Genomic DNA, 25189 nt, shown 5'->3' with positions numbered 1-25189 from the left:
TATTCCGCATCTTAACGAGTTAGCCGGAGCTCGTGCATTGTTTACACCAAAATACGGAGCTTTGCATGTAGAAATCAAAACCATATGGTACTGGATGGTTTATTTTTTCAGTAAACGGAGTTGTTTTCTTAAATCAGCAATTATCGTTCATGAGATTTGAATTAGAAACTCTTTTAAGACTGATGTACCGCTGAAAACCAAACAAATGAATGAACGGTAAGGGCGGCCAGGGTTCAGGGTGGCTGGTTGCCGGCGACAATATAATTTAGGCCAGAGAAGCGAAAACGCATAAAATTCTGGTACAAAAACTGTAAGAAGTGGCAATAAGAAGAATGAAGATATGATATTTATGAAGAAACAAAAGAATGCGAAGGGTAAGTGTCGATTCGGACGGGGATTACAACTTAAGAGCGGAAATTGCTTCGGGTTTAAAATCAACTCTCAGGTCGAGGACTCGCCTGACCTCGGCTGGGGTCAGTCTCCACGTCATAGGTCCCGAGTTCTCGCCCCAGAAATCAAGAATCTCCGAGACCTTTTCCAAGTTGAGGATCGTCGCCATTTGTGTGAGACGCGCAAATTTGTCTCTGACGGTCCTTTGAGTCATACTAGAGAAGTGGCTTACCAATGCCCTAGCATCTCTGTCGAGCTGAAGGCCTCCGAGTTGACTAAATCGCTTCTGCATCATAATCACTTCAAGCCTCTTCACAATGAAGTCGATTACAAAATGAACGAATGAGTCGTAGTTGTTGGCGGTCATTAGCGGCTGGAGCCATGCTGCATTCGTCTCAACAGCATGAAGAAGCCTTTGGACCCAAGGGTCATTGACCTCATTATCTGCATATTCAGCCTCTGACAGCTCGTAGCTGATGGTTGCCACATTATCTAGCACTGGACGGATACGGGGTGTCACGGTTGCCACAAGTTGTTCCAAGCCAGCATTCAAAGCTTGCTTGAATGTGTTGCTCATATCCCCTAGCTCAGACAGACAAGACTTGACTTTTTCTCTATCAACCGGTGCAGGAAATACCTGATAAACATGATATCACACTTCACTTTTTCTCTACCAAACGAAAGATCTCAACAGATGATAACATCAGACATGAATTTACGACAGCAAGAAGAACATAAAAGACGCCAAAAGATTACTACTGCGATTTTGTGAGTGTACATGACGGATATCAAAATGATCTACATTTCAATACTTAAGAGTTCCACTACAGCCAAGAAGGTGGGCACAAGCAAGTAGCAAATGGGGGATTTGAGAAATGCACAATTGTCTTAGTGAGTTACGGTGCTCTCTTGACTCTTCATCTCAATGCACACAAATTTCAGTAAAAAAAATGGAAAAATTAACCATAAAACTGAAACATCTAAAGGCTTAAGGAGATAAAGGCAACATCAACATGAACAAATCATACGCCACATATAAATAAACCAACACCAACAAGCCTGTATTCTTTTGTCCTTATCAACTTACCAGACAACAAATAAGAAATCTTTTAACTATGAATATTTCATGTAACCAAAGCCTACGATAGCAGCAGTGATCAATAATGCAGTCAGTGGGCAGCCACACATCATTCTTTCACGATTAACACAGTACCATCAAACTCCATTTCTTGTATTAACAGGAAATTCTGTGAAGTGCTAGAGTATGTGGCGTTTTATTATGTTCCCAAACATTAACAAGGCCATTAGAAACTCCAACTACAGGAAATTGGACACATCAAATGCCGGTCTGATTAAACCTACATATGCATAATTACAGTGATTTGGGACTTCTAACCTAATACAAAGCGAAATACAAGCCAAAGACTTGCCCAAACAATGTAGTTATTATTCATGTCAGAAATCCTGATAAACTAAAGCACGGAGTAAAGCAAATCATTTCAATTACCTCTAAGCATTGCTCCTCAATCTCGTGCTTCAGTTTGAGGACGTATTCGCTACTGACATCCATATTATTCAAAACCGTGGCAATCTCCGTCCCGGTCTTTTGCACGCCAACACCACCTAGGAACAGCTTTGCGCCAAGATTTGGCTCTCTCATCCTCTGTTGCAAGGCCTCGTGATACTCATTGCTTAACAAGCTACTCGCACCACTCAACACAGCAATCACAGAGCTGATATTCAAAGTGGATATCGCCCTCCGCAAGCAACTCTGCAAAACATAGAAAACATCATCCACCATTGAAGTCGTGAGACTATCCGGCACATGCTCATCAATCCTTATAGCCTTCCTCACATTCTCCACCATAAAGAAACCTTCCAATATGACATAAAACCCAGTAATGTCCTGAACCACCTTGCTAAAACTTCCACTCCTAAAAGCCCTAGTGGCTCGTGGACCTAAATCCGGGTCGACATTAGTCAAGCCCTTGATCTTAGATACCATGAACTCAGTGTAATCCTCACCCAATTGCATCAAAGACAGTATCTCCTCCAAGAACAACTCAACCTCTCTCGGGTCGGGTCCCTCGGACCCAACACCAACGCCACCCACATTGATGTTCTGGGCATTGATCTCGGAGCTCAACTTCGGCAATCTCCTATACTCCATGTACTTCTTCAAGATCAAACTACCCCTCGTATCACATTCCTCTTGAAGCTCACAAATGGCGTAAACAACTCCGTCTTCCCCACAAAGCCCTCTCAAAATCTCATCGTTCTCTTCCACCGCCAAAACAATGTCCTTGAACAAATTGGTCAAACACCCGACAAAATTGACGGCCTGGGTCGGATTGTTCTGCTCCATTAGCTCCACCAAGTGCTCGAATTCGAGCCGGGATCGCATCCCAATCACCTTCCGCAAGTACCCAACGTAAACCTGCAACCCCTCCGTTTCCAACCCCAATGGAGTGTAAAGCCTGATGAATCTCAACACATTGGAATGCTCCCTCTGGTCCACGGCGGCCGAGAGTTTCTTCCTGACGATGGATTCGAGCTGCCTCTTCGACTCAATGAGCTGCTCCCGCTGGTCGGCGCCGGAGTCTCGGTACTCGGAGTCGATCTGGAGGAAGCGCTGGACGTAATTGGCGGCGGACTCGTAGTCCTGGGCGTCGAGGGCCTGCTTGACGCCATCAATGCAGTTACCGCGCTCGACGATGGCGTCGAGGCGGAGGAGCGTGGACTTGACGCGGGACTGGGCGAGGTCGAGCTCGCGGACCTTGGCGCTGACGTGGTCGGCGAGGTCGCAGGTGGAGGTGACGTTGGAGAGGACATGGTCGGAGTCGGACTTGACGATGTCGAGAACCTGGGAGGACTTGCTGAGGCCGAGGAGCTGCTTGTCGAGGTCGGAGCGCTGGGAGAGGAGGCTGTCGAGGTCCAGATCTAGGGATCGCTGGTACGCGATGCACTCGTGGAGGAGGCGCGTCATGGCGCCAACGTCCGTCAGGGCCCGCACGTGCGAGAGGGCCTCTTGGGTCCCGAATTTTATGGACGGTTGGTCCGACTCCATTGCCTTGATCCGGTGTCTCTCGGCGACGACGACGTTTTCGGTGTGATCTATGTGCGCGGGTCTCAGAGTGGTCAGTTGGACAGTTGGAGAAGAACGGAAGAGGAAGCATTAAAAATACGGAGAGACAAACAAAATGCCGAATTACATACATGCCCCTATTTAATTCAGTAATAAAATTTTGAAAAAACAAAAAATAATTTAAAATAATAAATAAATAATGGTGGGTGGGGTGTGATATCTTGGGTGGAAAGAGGTTGGGAAGTGATATCTTTGGTCGAAAGAGGTTGGGAAGTGATATCTTTAGATTAGAATCCATGGAAATGTTGGAGGAAAGAATGGGCGTATGCTAGATGAAGGCAAGAAACTTCAATGGAGAAAAAAAAGAATTGGGTGTGAGATCTGCAGTTTTGACAAAAAAGGAGGAAGAATAGTGGTTTGGGGGTCCGGGGTTTTTGCATGGTTGCATTAGGTGTGAAGGAGATGATGAATGTATAGGTCTTGCATTTTCTTTCATTTTCTTTCTATTTTTATTTATTTATTTATAATATTATTCAAAGATATATTAGAGTTATTTTAAAAAATATATATATTATGGTTATTTTGGGAATAATGGTGGGTGGGGAAATAACATTTTACTTTTTTAATTTTCTATGGTGGGTGAGATTATCATGTGGTGGGAAAATAAGACACTGGGGTGGGTCTAATAGCACTCCTTTATTTTAGGAGTGTGTGGATTTTACTTCTCACACACCCCTTGATAATTTATATTCGTTGATCTTCTTCAATTCATTCGATCCGATGGTCGAAAATTAAAAAGATGTGTGAGAAATAAAATAGAGTGTGTGGATATCACACCCCTTATTTTAATAATAATAATATTATTATTATTATTAAGGATAACCTGAATCGCACGGATAACAACTGATCTGCTAGAATATTGGACAAATTTAATATAGCTAGCATTATTTGAGAAATAAATTGATAGTGATTTTGTTTTATCTACTTCAAGAACCTTCAACCTTTCAATAGTGAAGAAATATCATTGGACTTCAATATCAAGTGAAAAAAAATCATCAACATATGCATGATTCTCTGGATTTTAATAGTGTAAATTTTTTTGAATTATAATTACGTGGTGACAACTAACATCCTATAAACTGTAATTTTTTTTAATTTATATAGATGATTAAAGGGTATTCAAATGATGGATTATTATAAAGACTATCTTTAGGTAATATTAAAAAATTGGACGATTCTACTTATGACACTTGTACGATAAAATAATAACATATCGTCATTTAAAGAGTAATTATTCTTTACATGTAAAGAACTAAGCAATGTCTGTACCTTAAGGCGTCCCTATAAGATGATATTTGCACTATAAGATGATATTTGCAACTCCGCCTTGTCCTTTTTAAGTCTCAGTCTTAGATTGCAAAAATAAAAACCAGGAGCCAAAAATGCAAAAAAATTTGGACCATTTCTCGATTTATGCGTGTCATCCTTGCGCAGGGGCCATGCTAATCTTCTCTGTATCGTTCCAATTTTATCGGATGTCCCCGAAGGGACGAGTGTTCCTGCAAGCAAGCAGTATATAAAGCCTTTAAATGTAACGCCTGTGACCGATGTGGGATAGCTTTGCTTTGCCATACCGATGTGGTAATAGCTTAAGCAGCATTCTTGACTAAATTAGATACGCAGCGGTGAGTGGTCATCCATCCGAATGACTGCCGGATCATAAAACTTTTACATCTGGAAATTGCATCACAACAATTTGCCTAATCTGCATAGGTTTTTTGCAATACAAACATTGGCGGACAGCGGTGAGTTGTTTCGTAGATTTGTGTACAGTCTATTTAGAAAGCAAGAGAAAGTTAAGAGACTAATAGATGATACAATAAGAATACTTGTTAAGTTTTGCATATTCATGCAGAGAAAATATACATTATTTCTATCAGAATATCAATTTATTTGCTGCAGGACAATTAACTAGTAAATATCGCGAAAATTAAGTCGACAAAGCAAGAAAAGATATTCTTATGAAATTATTTCAGAAAAACAATGTTGTACACCACAAGCTGACCTCTGCGTTTTCCTGAATGTTTGTTTGACTCCCATGGTTTGCTCTGAATCAAAACTAAGAAAGCTTCTTGTAAAACGTCGGCTGACTTCAAGGTAGGATGTCTGAATTTCAGCCAAACGACAGCAACAACGTCAATGCTCAAACAGTGCGAGTAGGCTCATCTTTGTCTACAAACAAACACGAAAGCATACAGCTCCTCCACAATCCCAGAAAGAGACCTGTTTCAGTAGCATTGCGATCATCCTTGCCGTGAACCATAAGCGCATCCAGTTCTTCCATGATCCCTGAAGAATAAGTTCAGTTACTTGCGGGATGAAGCCTTTTGAAGAGCATCCGTCCCGCTTGTGACTGGGGATTTAGCTCAATACTGAAAGTGGAGCTAGTAGCTTGACCAAAATCTAACAGATCTCTCATGCCAGAGCCTACAGGGAGTTATAAAAACCAGGAACATGTGCCGTAAAGAATTTAATAACCTCTCCTAGGGTTAGCCTGTATCTTCTTGATCAAGTAATCCTCCAAACCAAACACTGCCTCCACGATTCTAGTGGTTGGCCTAACTTCCACCTTCATTACCTCTCTCAGCATTTCCTCCATTCTCACCAGCTCAATCTCTTCGCATATCCCAGCAACCACCGTTATCCAAGTATCCGTATGAGGAACCTCTCCGTGCTTTAACACCTCCTCCAAAACTCCACAAGCTTCCTCAACCCTACCCACATTGCAGAACCCTTTAACCAAAGAATAAATGACCGAGAAATGCGGTGAGAACCCCTTTGACACCATCGTCTCCATATAACTCTTAGCCTCATCAAGCATCCCATGATCGCATAACCCGCTAACCAAAGTCCGATAAGATAACAAATTTGGCAAGCACCCATTAGATGCCATATCCTCGAGAACCTTACAAGCATCCGCCGGGCGCCCTTCTCGACAAAATCCCAATATAACAGTGTTGTAATGCACAATATCAGGATTGCACCCCTTCACCTTCATCCTACAAAGTAGCTTATACGCCTCACGAAGCTGCTTCTTCCTACACAAACTATTCAACAAAGTGGTGTAGCTCAGCGTATCGGGCACGAACCCTTTGTTCAGCATATCCTCCAAGAAATCGACCGCGGTATTCACCTGCCCCTTCCTACACAACCCCTGCATCAGAATCCGATACGAATGCACATCCGGCACAAGGTCTCTCTCAAACATTTTGTTGAACAGTTGGTAGGCAATGCTGAGATCCCCGTTCAAACAAAATGCACGCATCAGTATATTGTAGGATTCCGTATTGGGCATCACCCCGTGACGGTGAGCGTCCTTGAAGACGTCGAACGCCGGCCGGAGAAAGTTCCGGTGAGAAACGAGAATCTGAAGAATGCGGTTCAGGTGTTTGACGGAAGGCCTGCAGTCGAACTCCATCATAGTATAGAACCCTCGGAGGGCTTTCTGGGGCAGATTGGCTTCGCCGTAGATTTTGATCAGGTGGGAAAAGAGGGCGGGGGAGACGGTGTAGTTTTGGGACTTGAGGCGGAGGAGGAGGTCGTCGACGAGGGAGAAGTATTTGGACCGACCGAGCTTGAGAATGAGAGTGAAATAGGAGGCGTAGGAGTGGCGGAAATTTGGGTGGCGGGCGGCGTAGTCGAAGATTTCTTTGGCGAGGAGAGGGTCGGATTGGGAGGCGATGAGCTTTTGGACTCTGGAAGGAGAGCCGATATCTGGCGTTTGGTGACGGGGTTGGGAGGAGTGGAAGAAGGAGGAGGAAGAGGATGGGGTTTTTGGCGGGAGGGCGAGGTAGCGAGTGGCGGTTGTGGTGGTTTTTGCTGAGCGCCGAAACAGTAGATGCATTTTTTGCCTCTTGTTTCATTCGTTTGGTCAAAAGTTGTTTCGTGTGTTTGTAATTGTCACTGGTATACGCCCACAGGCCCCACGCACAAATATTTGTGATGTATTTTGTTTTGTTTTATATACGAAGTATTATTTATTTATTTATTTATATATAATGCCAAGAATATCAAATTTGTAATATAAATTTGTTATTGACACCGTCACTTTAACATCCCATCATTTCAATTTCACACGTATGTCCAAAATAGTTTAACTATAATAGAATCACTAAGTATAAATTATATTTAATTTTGTCAATCTTCCGATAAGAAAATTTTATATTCTTTACAGAGAGCAAAACAGAAAATTTGGACAAAATCCAAGATCTTATGAGTCATTAAAAACAAGAATCCCAAGCAATACCATGCATACAATAAAAAGAAAATAAACAATATGATGCAAAAGCTTACAAAATAAAAGAGAGGGAGAGACATTTTTTTGGTTTGAGGTTTTTGAATGAGTTACGATGTTTTAATTTTCTCATATGCTCTAACGATTTTAAAATCACTCAATTTACATGTTTTTTTAATTTGTAAATGTATAATTATTTATAAGAATGATGATTTTTTTTGTTAGTGTGGGGTAAATATGTCTTCCACTTCTACTCCGTTACTGATTTCTTGTTCACCAGATCATTAATTTAACTAAAAGTCATATAATTCATCAAACAAAAGTGTAAATTACTGCAACTTCAAAACCTAAGAAAGTAATATGAGAAAATTAAAATTTCGCGGCTAGTTTTGAAAATCTCCTAAAATATGAAAGGTGTAAAATGTAGATTTTTTTTTTTCATTTTAAGGTAAAAATAAAATAGCTAGTCCACTAGTATTTTCTTTTACTTAAGTATGGATTTTATAAACTACGAGTTCAACAACAAATTAATATGATTAATCCATATCACTCCCTACTAAATTGTAGCAGTATGATATTAGAGTTCGGAAAATAAAAAGAGAAAAACAAAATAAAAACAAGCTTAAAAAAGATTACGTATAGCCACTTAATATTAAGACTTAGTAATATTTCTTTTCATTTATACCTAACAGGTTTTAGTTTTGATTCTCACCCAAGACGAATTTGAACCACATTATTTCTAGTCTATTGTAAAACTAAACCAAATCTTTCTTACTTAGTATAGATAATATCATTTGTTAAACTGAATAGATATAATATTGTTTGTTAAAAAAAAAATGATTGCTCATAAATCCTCCATGTGTGCGTATTCACCACCACGAGATCCAAAGTGATTGCAAAAGAAGACGTGGCAATCCCAATATTCACCACCACGAGATCAAAGTAATTGCAAAAACAAATTTGAATTATATTATTGCTAGTTTATTGTAAAATTAAACCAAACCCTTCTTATTTAGTGTAGATAATATCGTTTGTTAAACTGAATAGATATAATATTGTTTGTTAAAAAAAAAAAAATGATTGCTCATAAATCCTCCACGTGTGCGTATTCACCACCACGAGATCCAAAGTGATTGCAAAAGAAGACGTGGCAATCCTCCTAAAAAATATCTAGTTCGGGAAACCCCAGGCTCGCAAACACGTGTCCGAAGTGGGTCCCGCCGGCCGCTGATGAGATCAATACAAGCGAAGGGAGGAACATATAAAACCGGTGGCGGAGGATGCCCCACGTGGGCTTCGCACCCAGAAGCCAATGACGACCCTCCTTTTGATCCAGGCATCGAAAGATATTTTCGCGGCTGTGAGCGAACGCCTAAAATCCACCCCCTTATTTCCCGAATTTCACTGGAAGGTTTTTCAGATTTTTTTTACTGCCCTTCTTCTTCTTCGAGCTCAAAAAATTGGTGTAGTTTGAATCTTTGATCTCTGCAACTCGGAATCGTTAAACCCTAGTTTTCTGTTGACTTTTGGATTCTTACTAGCTCTGAGAAATTGGGTTTTGGATTTTTGGTGGAGTTTTGAAAAATGGGTGAAGTTGCTGTGAGTGGTGGTGAGGGTAGGGAGGCTGTGAAGCTGGAGAAGAACGTGGAGGATGAGGATGGCGGCGGAGGAGGCAGTGGTGGTAGTGGTTCTGGGGAGGTGGTGAGCTGGGAGAGCAACCTGCCAAAATTGGTGCTCCGGGTTCTGCTGGTTGAAGCCGATGATTCGACGCGGCAGATCATCGCTGCGCTTCTCCGAAAATGCGGTTACAAAGGTCTGTTGCACTGTTTCCTTTTCTGGGTTTTGAAAATTTTGATTATTTGACTTAACTTTGGTAAAAAGTCTGGATCTTTTTCTAATTTAATGTTTTTGTTAAGGTGATTCTGGTAATTTAGAAATTTGGACAAGTTTGTAGAAAGTGTGGATCTTCATTTTCTAAAAAGAGACTGTCTGTTTGGATTAAGCAGTTGTTGCAGTCGGAGATGGATTAAAGGCGTGGGAGGTCATAAAGAGGAAACATCATAAGATGGATCTTATATTAACAGAGACAGAGCTGCCGTCGATTTCCGGATTCGCGCTCCTTACGTTAGTCATGGAACACGACATGTGCAAGAACATACCTGTAATAAGTATGTTGCTTTGACCTAACAATGTGCTCTTTTCTTTTTAATTGTTTGTCGGTGTGAAAATGGAACTCGAAACTAAAGTTTTCGTATTGCCGTGCAGTGATGTCCTCTGAGGATTCAACTAGCAGGGTTTTGAAATGCATGCTGAAAGGTGCAGCTGACTATCTCATTAAGCCTGTAAGGCGGAATGAGCTGCGGAACCTTTGGCAGCATGTTTGGAGAAGGCAAACTGTATGTTCCATTTTTCACCTTCCCCCTTCAGTACATCTTTGTTGTTGATTCCTTGTTTTTGTTTAATTGCGCGGCAGTGTTACAGTTTAATGATACATGTCTTTTCTCTTGGTGTTTTACTTTCTACCAGCGTAGCGGTGCACCGGTTCCACAAAACGTTAATGTTACACAGAAAAAAGTCGAAGCCACTTGCGAGAACAATTTAGCAAGTAAACATTCAAATGGTTACGCAGCTTCCATGCAGGAAAATAAGGAATGCAGTGAGAAAGGAAGTGAAGCCCAAGTAAGTATATTTGAAAATTAAGTTGAAAATAAAGGGTTTAGGATAAATTTAGAGTTCTCTACAGTCTCACAATTCTCGAAGAGAACTTCAATGCTTTTTTCTTCTACATAAAAGATGTCTGGAACATCCTCCATCGTCTAGGGAAGGGATCCTTTAGGTCTTATATGTATATTTCCATGTCTACCTAGTATGAGCTCTTTTGAGAGCTCACTGGTTTCGGGTTTCATCGGAACTCCGAAGTTAAGCGAGTGTGCCCGAGAGAAATCTCAGTATGGGTGGTCCAATGAGTTCTCATAAACAAAACCGTGAAAGCGTAGTCAGAGTTAAAGCGTACAGTGGAGTCGAGCCCGGGCTGGGGTGTGAGGTCACTATAGCTCGAGAAAACTTTATACTTATAGAATAGGTTGGCTCCATGGAATTTCATATACAAACTGCATCTCTTGTGCAGAGTTCTTGTACGACGCCTTACATGGAAGCTGAGAGTGGGTACATGCAAAATATGCAGGATATTCCACAGCTAAGGTATGAGAGTGCTTCTAATTTAAGCAATACAGATATGGAAAGGCTCAAGGAGTGTGCTAGACCGGACAACGAATCTGTTGTGCTTGAGAGTGAAGCAAAAGGTATGCCATATTTTCCTGCTTTCTCTCTGTATTTGTTCGGAGTTTTTTTCGTCTTTCAGTAATTTTAGAATGGGGTATCCAACAAGCCATTTGTTTTGCAGAGAAGTCAGGTACATTTGGATCATATGCTGTACCTTTGAAGGAAGGTTATACCTCAACTGGATTAAGACTCAGAGAGGACAATGTTTCTGCTACAAAAATGGTTCGAGGTGAAGGTATGCAACCGGAAAGTTACAAAGGAGATGCTAATATCACTTCTGAAACTCACATCAGCCGTTATGGACTGGATGAACCCTCCAGTGGAGCTATTGACTTTATTGGAGCCTTTGGTAATTGGCCAAAGTGCACTGCCGGACCCCCTGACAATAGAGACGACGGTACAAAGCACATGGGATCCACTCCACAACTGGAACTTTCTTTGAGAAGTTCTCTGGATGGTTCAAACAAGCAAGTGAACGATGAAAGGCCTGTGCTGAACCATTCTGATGCTTCTGCCTTTTCATGGTGAGTGTTCAGGTCCCTGTTTTCGTAAACTTGAGTGATGATGAGAACAAAATTAAAGCATGCGTCTGGGGTCTTCTTTATCAATTTGTGAATGACAATTTATAGTGATTTTGATCTGAATAATAACTAATAAGGAATTGTATATTAATAGTGGCAGCTATACAGTGGTAATTCTGTTGGCAGCAGCAAAGCTGATGGCAACAATACAATAATTATTAAAAAAAAAATGGAATAACTTGGTGCTTAGGGAGAATCTTATTACGCTTTGTAAGAACGGAAACAAAAATGGAATGACTTGTAACTTGTTTAAACATTGAATGCAAACTAGTGATTAGATTGCTGAATTTTCTGATCAACCAATTGTTCTTTCATGCAGGTATAATAATAGCAAGACGTTGCAATCCTTTTTCCCAACATTTCCCATCACTGAATCGGAGGTTGCAAATAAATCCCATGATAGCCAGGAAAACATGTCTACCTTGGTTTCCGGTCAAACTGAGGAAGCTGATTTATGCTTTCCACGCTCTCAACTTGGGATGGTTCCTATCGCTGGGGCAAAGTCTGATAATATTTGCACTGCATACGGTCATTCTTTCCCATCCTTGTTTCATAGACAATCAGATGTAACCCCAACATGGAGTAGCAAATCGGCTTGCAATGGAGAACAATCCTCCTATCCTGTGAATTCCCCATATCATTCCAATCCTGAAGTTTACCTCTCAGAAGAAGGTTGTCACCTGTCTGACAAGACAACCTATAAATCTATTGGCCAGACTGTGCAGGGGCAGAACAACCAGGAGCAAATGGAGGAACTGAGACCTGGTTCGCCTGCTACTGGGCAAAGTGGCTGTAGTAGTTTAGGCAATGCTGTTGGTAATGCTGTTGGTCGCAGTGGACATGGAAGCAATTGTAGTAGCACTAATGGAAATGCCACTCTGGCTGTGTCTGGTGAGATGGAGGCTTCTGAGAGTTTGAATGACAGTGGTCGTTCTGTTCATGAGGGCTTTGGAGGAGCTGATCCTCTTCGTTCCAGCCAAAGGGAAGCAGCTCTGACCAAGTTCCGACTGAAGCGGAAAGATCGATGCTTTGAAAAGAAGGTATTATCCTCGTCTTTAATTTTAGTAATCATCCTAATGTCACATTTGAGGGCTTTTGAATAACACATTGTTGTTGCCATGTACAAGGAAAGCTCGGTTTAACTACATTTGCAATTATTATTCTCCAACAAGCTTTATTACTTCCTAACCAACTCGGAAACTTCCACCTTAGATCGAATGTACCGGACAGCCCTCACTTTTGAGCTGCTAATACCAAATCACCTAAATAACCCATGTCATAAAGGTGTTCCCAATCCTTAACAGCTAATGTCTATACGCAGGTCAGATACCAAAGCCGGAAAATACTAGCAGAGCAGCATCCCCGGGTGAAAGGTCAGTTTGTGCACCGAGCACGAACTAATGCTCCAACTGCCAATGCTGTTGGTTTGTGACACCGAGTTTTGGCAACGTACCTGCGACTGCAAGTTAGTAGAAAGCGTGTGTGGTTGTGTGATGCAGGAATCTTTCGATACTGTTGAAGCTGTTGTGAAGAAGCACAGAAAGATAAAGTGGTTGCAGAAGACATGGGTTCTTGTTTTGGTTTTGGTTTTGGTTTTGGATATTCTAGGAGGTAGTGGTGTAAGTATGTAGGGATGCTACCTTAAAAGTGTCACCATCTGCTCTGCATAATATATGGTTTTTGTATGAACCTCGGAGAGTGATTTGTGGTTAGAGGTTTAATGGTATGATAATTTGCATTAATGTGTTGGGTATGTAATTTATGAAGGGCGAGTGTGTTCTTTTGCTTGATTACGTGGAGGTTAAATTGTTGTCACATGTTATTTTGTATCTAAAAGGTTAATATTTTCTTCAATTTGAGGTGTCTAACGTGTAAAGATTGTTGTTTTTAAGGCTGTTTTTTTTATTAAAGAGTTAAAACGACATTACTTGGCTGCATACATGAATCAAATGTCCTTTTGGGCCCACTAGTTTGGCTGCAAATAAGACGTGTCTTGCATTATTAATGGTCATCTCCAACTGAAGGGCTTAAAAGGTAAGAGTGTCGAAAATACTCTGAAAATCGTCTCTAACCCAGGGTTAGGCCAAATAGCTCTTGGGTCTCATGGAATTTGAAAGGGCTAAAGGGCCAATTGGTTGGCACAATCCAACCAGCCTCGGGCCCGGGCCAGAAATTCTAGCATTCCTGTCGGATATAATCCACATGAATATATTTAATATAAATTCTTGTCGGTTATATCCGACAGGAATTCTAGGCCAAATTTCAAATGCAACCACTAACTAACGTCAGTCAGCTGTTATTTTTTATTTTATTTTATTTTTTTACAATTTATTTTATTTTTACACTTTTTTTTCCTTCTATTTTACAAAATTTGTTTCATATATTTTTTAAATTCTTTTTTTTTCCTATAACTTCCTAAGCCATTATACAACATTACACTACTAGAATTTTGGCTAAAAGCCACCTTTTTCATTGGTGTCTACTGTCAAGTGTGGACACTCTTATTGGTGACAAACCTCAATGGCCACCAAACAACCACTAAACTAGAGAACATGTCCTATGTAGAGGACTCTATTGTAACAAGGGCTACCAATATTGCATTGGTGTCATCTGCAAACAATACCACCCTAATTCACATTGATGGCAAAGTTGCAAAATAATATTATATATATAAAAAAAAAAGGATACCCCTGGGGACACCCAGATTTGAATATAATATTTCCTTTTTTATTTTTTATTTTTTTGGGTGAGGAAATAAATTGTAATATCTTTGATATGAGAATATACTACAAATTTGCATAATTGATCTTTTATACAATTTTGAACAAATGTTGGGACTCAAACTTTGAAAAGTGTTAGAAAACTCCTATTCCAAAGAGCTTAATCATACCAATAACTTGAATCTGATCATTTGCTGCACCCAAAGTCAAATCCACAAAATTCATAAGAATAATGTTAACTCAACATCAACTATTAAAGCAATTAGAGTTGAGGACATGTATCACTAGATATGATCAAATAAATACCTGGGAAATGTAGTTTTTCAAGAGGTTTGCAGTCATAATATCAGCCATGAAGACTCTCACGTTGCTGCTATTATTGGCCTAGCTGGTTAGGCCTCTAGCTCTGTTTCTTGTACTTTGGGAACTGCTTTGTAGTATGTTATTAACAAATTTCCTTCTTTCAGAAGAAAACAGGTAAAATGCGAACATAAAATTACAAGGTCTAAACATCAACTTGAAAAACCAAAATATCAAAATCAGATAACTTAAAAGGAAAGATATAGCTACCACACATACTCATGAAACTAGGCATCATGCACAAATGCCCACTTCTAACAATATTAATATTGTTCTCAACTTGTTAATTATTATCTGCACAGTTCGATAGTTGTGAGGTTCTACCACAAAATGCCTCGGTGTTTGTCGGGGTGAAATTATGATATTTAAACTCTTTTTTTTTTTTTTCAGAGACAAGGCTGATGTGGAAGATATTACCATGTACTCTCACGCGGGACCCAATTACTAGATCACATGTGAGATCCACATATCGGCAACCATGTGGAACCACGATGACTCACCCAACACTTAAGGCCAAGGGGATGCAACCCTCATGTGATAGTACGGACTTGCTCTCTGACTCTTATACCTTATCAATTATTAGGGAACGGGCCCATATTGCCACGTAATGGGTGGGTCCCTTGAGTTCATATGATTACCGATGTGTAGATCTCTCACGTGTGACCTCCTAATTGGGTCCCATGTAAATGAGTGTGTTGAAATATCCCACGTCCACTGGTGCTTCATTCAATCCAGCATCGCCTATTTTAACTAGGTAAAACTTGATATGAATCCAATTTTGTGAGTCATTTTTTAGATAAGTCCAATTATATTCCATGTCAGTTTTTTTTCATTCTCTTACCAATTTACTCCTAAAATTACTTATAAGTAATCAATATTATCCCTTGATTTTAGGATTAGTATTTGTGAAAAGTTTTACCTATTTGAGGTTTAAAGAATAAAATTCCCTTAATGATAGGATAATTGTTGGAATAAAATTACTTCCTATATATCTCCAAGTGAGGATACGCCTCTTCATTTCTTCTTCATTTATCTATTATTTCTTTTTAGTTTGTTATCTAAAACCTTCTTCTTAGTTAGGATTTATCATTTGCCTTGCGAATCTTCTTCTTCTTTATCATTGTTCTGTTTTCCTCTTCTCTTCTCAGGCTTCCACTATATATGAAATTTGATTATGTTTGATCAAAGAATGGAGGTCAGTTGGCTTCTTTCATCAAATTGCTTGTTGTGTTCAAATTAATTAATTTCATGGTCAAAATTGGATCTTCATTTGAGTTTTATTTTTACTCAAATTAATTGATTTCATGACCAATTTATCATTTATGTATTAGTACCTTTTAATTAGGTTCTATATTTTTGCAACTTAATCTATGATAAAAATATTTTATTTTATTAAAGGGTAAAGAATTGAAACAGCTTTTTAAATGTTTAGTACATTGCAGATGTTTAAATATTCAAAGTTTGAAAACAAGGGGTAAAATAGGTTTAAAAATTAGTTAAGTGGACCTAAATCAGAAATTTCAAAAAATTGGACTAAAATCAATAGTAGGTCAATTTTTTGGACCTATATATTAATGCCCCTTTTAACTAATACATTATCATGTGCATTTCATTATTAGAAAAAAAAAATATATATAATAATAATAAAAATATAAAAAAACATAACAATACTGTATGCATCCGAATCGATCGGTTTTCATCTGTTATATATATGTATATATATAATTAAGGGACATAATCAGAGTTGACAAAGTTTTCCCTACGTCGGATCCTGCCACATGGGTACACGCACCACCTATCTTGTCCAAATTCCAATGGATCGTTGACTTAAATTTAAGTTGAGTTTGGTTCTCGGAATAATCTTGAAGCAGATATGAATCCTATGACATAATCATATACAAGTTTATCATACATAATTGCTTGTTTTCATGAATTTTCAGATGGAACCACAAAATACTAAACATGTTCAGATTGTTGATATCCCTGGCCATGTTCCTGATGATGGGATTGGATCAAGCTCTCTGGATTCCATGGAACGTGCCACGGTTCTCACCGTAGATTGCACTGCAGAACAAGAAATTCCCAAGGTCATACTCTTAATGCCTGTAGTTGTGTTGTTGTAATGGTTATTGAAGTAACTGTTGGATGCCAAGCACTTCATATTTTCTCTTCATATTCCTGAAATATTCCCCCCCCCTTCCCTTTCATTATTTGGAAAGATGCATATTTGGTATTTTGGATTAAGGATGCAGATTTGGTAGATGTTTTGCCTTCATGACCTTTATAGTGAATGCTAGCTCATGTTTAATTTTGTTGTTTATGGCTCATTTGAGATTGCTTTTATAAGCAGTAGTTTTGTTAAGCGTTTTTGTTTTATTATGAATTCATTAAAAAATTTATCAAAAATTCAAGTGTTGCTTGAAAAAAATACTTGGAAGTGCTTCATGGAAAAACATTTGACGTGTTTCTTTGGAAGTGGCCCATAACCGCTTTTAACATTTTCTGCTAAAAATGCAGTAGAAGCACTTTTCTTAGATTTATTGGAGAATGACGGAAAGGAAGATATGATATGTATTCTCACATAATTGTGTTCATGTTATTCATTTTGCATATATACTTACAGCTACAGCACTAAGGCCTCCTTAATATAGTACTTATTGGGTTGTTTTTGTGATATTTCATATGGCACCACAAAATACTCAACGTGCTCAGATCGCTAACAATTCTGACGATGTTCCTCCTGACGAACATGCCACGTTTCGCTCCATAGAACTAAAATTTTCCGGGACTTTACTGTTACTGGCAGCGGTATTTGGTGTTGTCATAATATTTATGGATGTATGCATCGGCATTTTTGCCAAAAGTTCAACAATACTAACTGTTGCAACACATTTGTACGCTGATGTTGCCACATTGGCCATCTCGGTGTGGGCAGTTTCTAGCTGGGAAGCCCCACCCAGTGAATCGCCTTATTACCGGCGGTTTTTAAGGATTGAAATTCTCGGAGCCCTACTTTCCATCCAACTCATATGGCTGTTCTCTGGGATATTGGTGTATGAAAGCATAGTGAAAACCATCGACAACACAGCTGAGGTGAATGCCGTCATAATGTTTCCTGGTGGCCTAGTTTGTCTTGGGGGAAGTGTGATCATGGCCTTACTTCTGGACCACATAACTGTTGAAGGACAAGATGGTGATTTTCGTCACAGCGACGAAATGACAATTTCTTGTACTCGTAATGATCGTAAACGATCACATGATCGTGATGCTGCTGATCGGAGTCGACCACTGTTGGATAAGCTTGCAAAAGACACATATGAAAAGATAAGGCAGAGGTGCATAAAAGTACTCCGTGCACTTAAGGACTCCGCTCATGCTATTGCAGTACTGATTTGCGCAGCGTTCATTTTGTACGAGCCTGAGTGGAAGGTTTTTGATCCGATTTGCACCCTAATTTTTTCTGTGACTCTTCTGTGGAAGACTGTCAAGATGCTGCGTAATGTACTTGATGTCATGATGGGAAGGACACCTAGAGCGATTCATGTGAAGAGGACTTGAAAAGAAACTGTTGGAGATGGAGGATCCGATGGATGGAAATTAATGAAATGCATATTTGGGCTGTCACAATGGGATAGCCCTTCTGGTTTGCAATGTGATGGATTATATCAGAGAGCTGGATATAGCTTCAGCAGTGTCAATCTGCAAATTGATTGTTAGTAGGTTTAAAGGACAAAGATGATTGATTATAGAAGCCTCGCCTCCCTCGGTGTGCATTGCCAAGATGTTTTTCGAGATTTCACTCTTCGTCCCCAACTTTGATTTCTGTGTTTCCCTTTCCGTTTTTCGTTTGTTGGTCTCTCTTTACTTGTACATTGGACAGTTCTTTGGTGGACAGACTGTTCATTATTTATTAAAAGATGGATTGTGGATATTGTGTCGAACAATCGTCGTAACATTAATAGATAACATGTCAATAACTAAATATATCGTTGTGTTATTGGTACAATAATTGACATTATTAATATAAAGATTCACTTTCTATATATGTAAATGATGTCTGGAAAAATGATGCCAGGGTTTACAATGAAGATTAAGCAAGAAGTACAGGCCTTTTTATGCTCATTTCTTTTCAATGGATCTCCCCCCACTTTCCATCTAAGGACGACGTGCTCTCTACGATACATGCAGATAGCGATATTCGAAAGTTCCAACGGCCAAGAACTCTGACGTATACTATGCATGCTCCGAGGCATACTCGAAAAATCGCTAAAATACTTTCTTTGCAATGTTTGCATTGTTCTTTTTCTTCAAAAAGGTAAGAAATTTTGTGTACGTAATGGTAATGAAACCAATTTGAATCTTACTACTACTTGGATCTCCAAGTTTTATTGGTTGAAGCTTACCCATAATACTACTCTCAACACACAAAGAGATTATTTTTCCAAGCTCCAATGTCGAACCTGCCTTCTCCTTATTATCTGGTCTTCTTTGTATTCAGAACTTCTTGTGAGTTTTTATATCTTTGCGGGGAGGGAAAAAAAAAAGAAAAAAAAGAAAGATCTAAACTGGGTTCTAGGTTTTACTAAAATTGGTTTGGTTTAAACCGTTGGTTTAACATGATCTTCGTTTGAGGAACTGTAGGAATCCTGATTTATTTCAAGTGTTTTTGGGTTGTATTCTCGTCTGACAGGTTGTTGGGGTTGTAGCACTCCTGCCATCTTAGGTGTCACTGAAAATATATTCATATTGTGACATATCATGTGACGAGTGAGATAAATCACACAAGATTATTATATCCTCGATTAGAATAGACCTTCGTACTTGTATTGAGTGCCGACATTTTTGGGGCCATGCTTGTTTGTCAACTTCTTGTCAAATTAGAATCTTAATGCCTAAGAAAATATGTGAGGTGTGAAGAGATGCTACCCTTATCCACCGAACTAAGAATGCAATAGAAGACCCAAAATTCACAAGAATAAAAAGAACAAAAAACCCCAATATTTTGTTTTTAGTTCTAACAATGATTTTGTCATGTGAATGTTAATAAGGTTTGATTAATTATTTAATTATGCACATAACCTACACAATATAATTGTATATATATGGCATATGGTAAGAATACATTATTGTCGCATGTATAATATAATATAAAATGTTTTTCTATTTGGTGCTATTGTAAGCTTCTAAATCTCTTATTTATGTGTTTCTTTATGTAATTAATTAGAATATGAGCACTCTTCAAAAAAATAAATAAATTAGAATATGAGCAAATTTTAAACTTCTTATCTTACATGTAGCATTTGTTACACGTTGACAATGTCAACATATTGTATACAAAATACAAGTGATCTCACTTAAGACAATGCCAACCAATGTCATCAATAATTTATTCATTATCTATTGATGCAAGGCGATCTCACAAGTGATTACTATGTATTTGCATGCAAAACTCAAAAGAAAATAATAACGTGAATTATAACTTGTGTTGAGCTGTTGACAACTATAAATAGTAAGTCTCCCAAACTCATACATATTACATTATTGTAAATATGGATGCCCATGCATACCTTGTACGTGAGTAAATGCAACAAATGGATGGTGAACTTGGTATACAACTCACCTCTACCACATTGCTTGATATGTTGCCCTAATGTTTAATTTGACCGCCCTTTTGCATATAATGTAGCTAGGAAGACTTTGCTCGATGCAAGTTACTAACAAAAGTATGTGTACGTGAATTATAACGAATATATGGGATTAAGTTAAATGAAGCATGGTCAAAATTTGGATTAAGTTATACAATGGAACAGTTGAAATATTGACATAAAAGTTGAATTTAAAATCTCCCCCATCAAATCATAATCGTAGGACGTAGCCCCTTCGTTTTTTTTTGGAGAAAGTTAAGGATTAAGAGGAACACCTCCTCAAGATACTTTTGCTTTGTGGCCTATACACATAACTTTGTGTTTGGTGATCGAAATCGTTCATATTATAAATCATTTTATAAAAATTATCTTTATAAAAAAAATCAATTAAAATAAGATCATTTAGTTATTAAAATGTAACAAAAGCAGATGGACGAATTCTATAAAAACATCTTTCATTTAATTGATTAAATAATCTTGATTTTAATTAATTAGGAGGGGATGTGAAAAAAAAGATTGCTGATCAAATCATAACCAACGCCATTAATTAAGGTTTCTACCTGCTACAATCCAAGAACACCAATCTAATATATTTCTTATATAACAATTAATATTCAGAGTTATCCACCATCCTCGAACACTAATCTAATAAATTTAAAATTTCTATGAATTAATAAGTAAATATTCTAAAAGAACTATCCGTCTGTTTATATGTGTCATGAACAGAGTGGACGAATCTTGCCAGGCCCCCGAGAAACTGACGCCCACGTCACCTCTTCTACTACTCCCAGTCCATACTTGTAGTCAAACAAAGCCAACAAGTCTTCTGGTCGCTTGGAACATCTGGTGAGGGCTACAATTGTAATTGCATTGATTTGCATTGATGCAGTTGTATTTGATGACCAGTTGAGAGACAAAGGCTCCCCAGCTCCCAAAATTTTCCAAAGATAAGAAGGCTCTCAGCGCTGCCAGTAGGCCGTAGCATCTGCACTTGAAACACAGATAGAGCCTTTTGCTAGTGGAATGCCATAAGTGCCTAAAACTAAAAAGGTACATTCTTTCAATTCCTTAATTATATTTATATGTGTGTGTGTGTGTGTGTGTGTAATTTTCTTTTTTTGTGAATATTTTTCACTTTCTTGAAATGGTTTGATGGTGTGATAGGGTATTTCACCAAAGATAGCTAATGGGGTTCTTTTATTTCCTCATTTCTTGTGTTGTGATGAAAATTTGAAATGATAGCACTCGTTAATCTGTCTTTTGGGTTGTGATTTCCAGATTTTACTTTGATGTTGTTCATATGTCTGATTGGTGTCTGCTTAGAGTCTTCAGACAATAGTGATTTATCTAAGGCCCTTGATAATCTATGGACTAGTAGCATTCATGTTTGCAGCACATCTGCAGCAACAACTTTGTCAATTTGATGAATCAATCAGGTCATATAGTTTGCTTTTGGTTCCGAGTTGATGCTACGAAGTCCTCCTAGAAACCGGCCTAGACAATCTGAGATGATTTTTGAAACTTGTTCCTATAGTTTTTGGTTTGGCTAAATTGCATTCCTGACATTTCATGGATTGTGAGTTTTCCGGTCCATACTAGATGATGAAAATGCAACTATAGCTGGTGAATTTGAGTACAAATGAGCTTCACTGGTCTATTGAACTATGTTAGGGCTGTGAGAAATTGGGATTTGGGGAGAGATTGCATCTTTTTTACATTCTATGGCTATTTCAATTTTTTTTAATGTAGAAATTAAGACGAAGAGATGGCTTCGGAAGCTACTATCAGTTAGAAATTTTATGACCTTGATCCTCAGAAAAGTATTTTGGCAGGTTTTTCTGCCTCCTGAGTTTGCTAAGGACAGTAGATACTAGATAGTGTGACCAGACCACTGCTGAAGAAATGAAAACTATGGATCAGAAACCGTGTTTTTGCTTTCAGGAAGTTCGTAAACATTTTGACCTAGGAAGTTTAACATGCTTTTGTTATGTTTCGAAAAGTAGGGATATTGATAAAGATATAGTTTGTAATTCTGGGGTTATAAGGTTCTAGAAATCTGCCTACATGAAGGATACTATGTGTCCGTCAAAGAGCGTTTTGTATTCTCTAGGATGTCTCATTACTCATTAGGTAGGAATTCCAATGGTTGAATGTTGAAGCCTATAATTGTAGTGGCTGCAAACGTTGTAAGTCAAAGCCAGAAAAACGATAGATGAAGTCTTTGAAGAATTCCTTACGAATCTTTCCTTTCACGTCTTTCACTGGTTTTTCAATAGATTGTGTTCTTCTTGGTAAAAAACTTCATCGTACTACTGTGTTCGAAAGAGATTTGAGGTCACAGGCAAGTGTTATTATTTACAGATTTGGATACACTTCATTTGGTCTGTGCTAATCAATTAACTTCTTTGTTGGCTCATGAAAGTGAAGTAATGGAATCATATTGTGGTTTTTTCTTTGTGCAATTTCAGAACATATTTTGCATACTGGCTGCACTAAGCATTCACTCATATTACTTGTGATCTTTTTGTGGATTGTCAGATGGAACGACAAAATATTCAACATGCCCAGGTTATTGAAATCCATCGAGATGTGCACGATGGTGAAACGAGTAATAGTGGGAGTAAGATTTGTGGGGAAGCACCATGTGGACTTGCGGATGTTGGATCCAACTCTAAAGATGCCAAAGACCGATCAGCCTCCATGCGCAAGCTTTTAATAGCAGTGGTACTTTGTGTTCTGTTCATGGCTGTTGAGGTAGTTGGTGGCATTGAAGCCAATAGTTTAGCAATATTGACAGATGCAGCACATTTGCTTTCGGATGTTGCAGCATTTGCCATCTCCTTGTTCTCTTTGTGGGCGGCTGGCTGGGAAGCCACTCCCCGTCAGTCTTACGGGTTTTTTAGGATTGAAATTCTTGGTGCCCTGGTTTCCATCCAGCTCATATGGTTGCTTGCCGGGATATTGGTATATGAAGCCATAGTTAGAATGATACATGACACAGGTGAGGTGAATGGATTTCTAATGTTTCTCGTTGCCGCATTTGGTCTAGTGGTTAATATAGCCATGGCCATACTGTTAGGCCATGATCATGGACACGGACATGGACATGGACATGATCACGGTGATCACAGTCACGGAATGACTGTTTCTGCTCATCACCATCACCACGATCATGCTCACGAGAAACACTCGCAAGGTCATGATCATGAGGAGCACTCACATGATCATGAGCACCCTCACACTCATGAAGATGATCATGAACACCACCATGCCGACAAGGATCTTGCTGAGCCACTGTTGGATAAGCCAAAAGATGGGCAAGTAGAGAAGAAGCAACGGAACATAAATCTACAGGGTGCTTATCTCCATGTGCTTGGAGACTCGGTACAAAGTATTGGGGTAATGATTGGCGGGGCAATCATATGGGCCAAGCCGGAGTGGAAGATAGTTGATTTGATCTGCACCCTAATTTTTTCGGTCATTGTTTTGGGGACAACTATTAAGATGATGCGGAACATACTTGATGTCCTGATGGAGAGCACGCCGAGAGAGATTGATGCAACGAGACTTGAAACGGGACTGTTGGAGATGGACGAAGTGGTAGCAGTCCACGAGCTGCATATATGGGCTATCACGGTGGGGAAAGTCCTGCTGGCTTGCCATGTGAAAGTTAGACCAGAAGCAAATGCAGACACGGTGCTGGAGGACGTAATAGCTTATATCAGAAGGGAGTATAACATCAGCCATGTCACGATCCAAATCGAGCGTTAGCTGTCTTTCGAAAGGGCAAGATGATATGGCTGCGTATACTCTTCTTAGAAGGGTTTTAGATTTTTTGGCATCAAGATTGTGGTATTTAGGCAGGAAATTGCTTTCATTTCCTCCCTATTATCTATAAAGATGTGTGTTTGGTGCAAAGCTCTTGATAGTTTGAATTGAAGATGTAGATTCCAATAACGAAGCCTGGAATTATTTTGTGGGTTGGTTAAGTTAAAATTATACTACGAAATCAAATGCTTAAATTTTTTTTTTTTGTTATCTACATAAAGTTATATAATAATACACTTGAAACTTTCAAATTAGACAATATTAACACAATTTTATATGATAAATTATATTCCTACCAGATCTATCAGAAAAATATATTCAATTCAAAATTAAAATTTCAAGCACAGACTCTTAAATTCAAACAATAAACAAATAAACTAATTAAGAATAAATAAAGTGGTAAAAAGCTTACTAATTGACGAGATAAGTCAGTGGGACTTTCACACTTGCAGAATGTCTTTGTGGACCGTGAATTCGTAGCTTTTTGGAAAATTGAGCCGTACTGTTCTAGCTGTGCCTTCAGAAAACTGAATAGTTAAAAGCCAAACATGAAGGATCCGGCTTATCTAACCTTTCAGTTTCCATACATTTTCATTCTCTTCTATTTTGTACGATGACAGTTAAAATGCATCAATATTTTATATTAATTTTTTTATAAAAATAATAAGATAAAAAATAATAATAATATAAAATATTAACGTGATTTAATCAAGATTACACAAATAAGAAAAGATAGAAGTGTATAAGAATCGAAAAGGCAGAGAAGCTAGGTCCAAAACTTGAAAGCTAACTCCTAAAACACGTATAAGTACTTACTCAAATGAATAAAATAATAAAACCTAATAATTACTTCCTAGAAAACCTAAAACCCTGTGAGTTCTTGAATTGGTAAAATAATAAAATATTAAAATTAGGAAAATTTTATTTAAATTCATGTAACTTCTTTCTACACTCAATTTAAATTTTAAATACTAATTTTTTTTTATCCTATTGCATAATTATCA

The 25189-nt window shown here is 38.5% G+C and overlaps 4 protein-coding genes and 1 non-coding gene across 6 annotated transcripts; 3 read left to right on the top strand and 2 right to left on the bottom strand.

Annotated features, from left to right (window-relative positions):
• Positions 1–323: 323 nt before the first annotated feature.
• Positions 324–7446, bottom strand: LOC137721219 (conserved oligomeric Golgi complex subunit 4-like). The gene is made up of 3 exons (XM_068460319.1): positions 6030–7446; positions 1898–3475; positions 324–1027 (listed from the first exon to the last, which is right to left on the bottom strand). The coding sequence occupies exons 1-3, from the start codon at positions 7377–7379 to the stop codon at positions 398–400; spliced, it is 3558 nt and encodes a 1185-aa protein (XP_068316420.1). The 5' UTR covers positions 7380–7446; the 3' UTR covers positions 324–397.
• Positions 4924–5026, bottom strand: LOC137721590 (U6 spliceosomal RNA). Its single transcript, XR_011066664.1, has one exon. It is a non-coding gene; the product is annotated as a U6 spliceosomal RNA (small nuclear RNA).
• A 1611-nt stretch (positions 7447–9057) lies between the features above and the next one.
• Positions 9058–13523, top strand: LOC137720007 (two-component response regulator-like APRR5). Of its 2 annotated transcripts, none has more exons than XM_068458996.1 (8): positions 9058–9582; positions 9776–9937; positions 10035–10165; positions 10296–10448; positions 10954–11071; positions 11173–11575; positions 11952–12672; positions 12954–13523. In XM_068458996.1, the coding sequence occupies exons 1-8, from the start codon at positions 9354–9356 to the stop codon at positions 13062–13064; spliced, it is 2028 nt and encodes a 675-aa protein (XP_068315097.1). In that variant the 5' UTR covers positions 9058–9353; the 3' UTR covers positions 13065–13523. The 2 variants fall into 2 exon arrangements, with proteins under 2 accessions (XP_068315097.1, XP_068315096.1); XM_068458995.1 differs by having other exon boundaries at positions 10897–11071.
• Positions 13524–16466: 2943 nt separating this feature from the next.
• On the top strand, positions 16467–18485 carry LOC137719522 (metal tolerance protein 1-like). The gene is made up of 2 exons (XM_068458566.1): positions 16467–16799; positions 17425–18485. Exons 1-2 carry the CDS (start codon positions 16641–16643, stop codon positions 18268–18270), a joined length of 1005 nt encoding a protein of 334 aa, XP_068314667.1. The 5' UTR covers positions 16467–16640; the 3' UTR covers positions 18271–18485.
• Positions 18486–21267: 2782 nt separating this feature from the next.
• Positions 21268–24377, top strand: LOC137720216 (metal tolerance protein 1-like). The gene is made up of 2 exons (XM_068459255.1): positions 21268–21407; positions 22896–24377. The coding sequence occupies exon 2, from the start codon at positions 22896–22898 to the stop codon at positions 24126–24128; it is 1233 nt and encodes a 410-aa protein (XP_068315356.1). The 5' UTR covers positions 21268–21407; the 3' UTR covers positions 24129–24377.
• Positions 24378–25189: the final 812 nt, after the last annotated feature.

Source organism: Pyrus communis, chromosome 16 (assembly GCF_963583255.1).
Source record: "Pyrus communis chromosome 16, drPyrComm1.1, whole genome shotgun sequence".
Classification (NCBI taxonomy): Eukaryota; Viridiplantae; Streptophyta; class Magnoliopsida; order Rosales; family Rosaceae; genus Pyrus; species Pyrus communis.
This window is presented reverse-complemented; position numbering and strand designations above follow the sequence as displayed.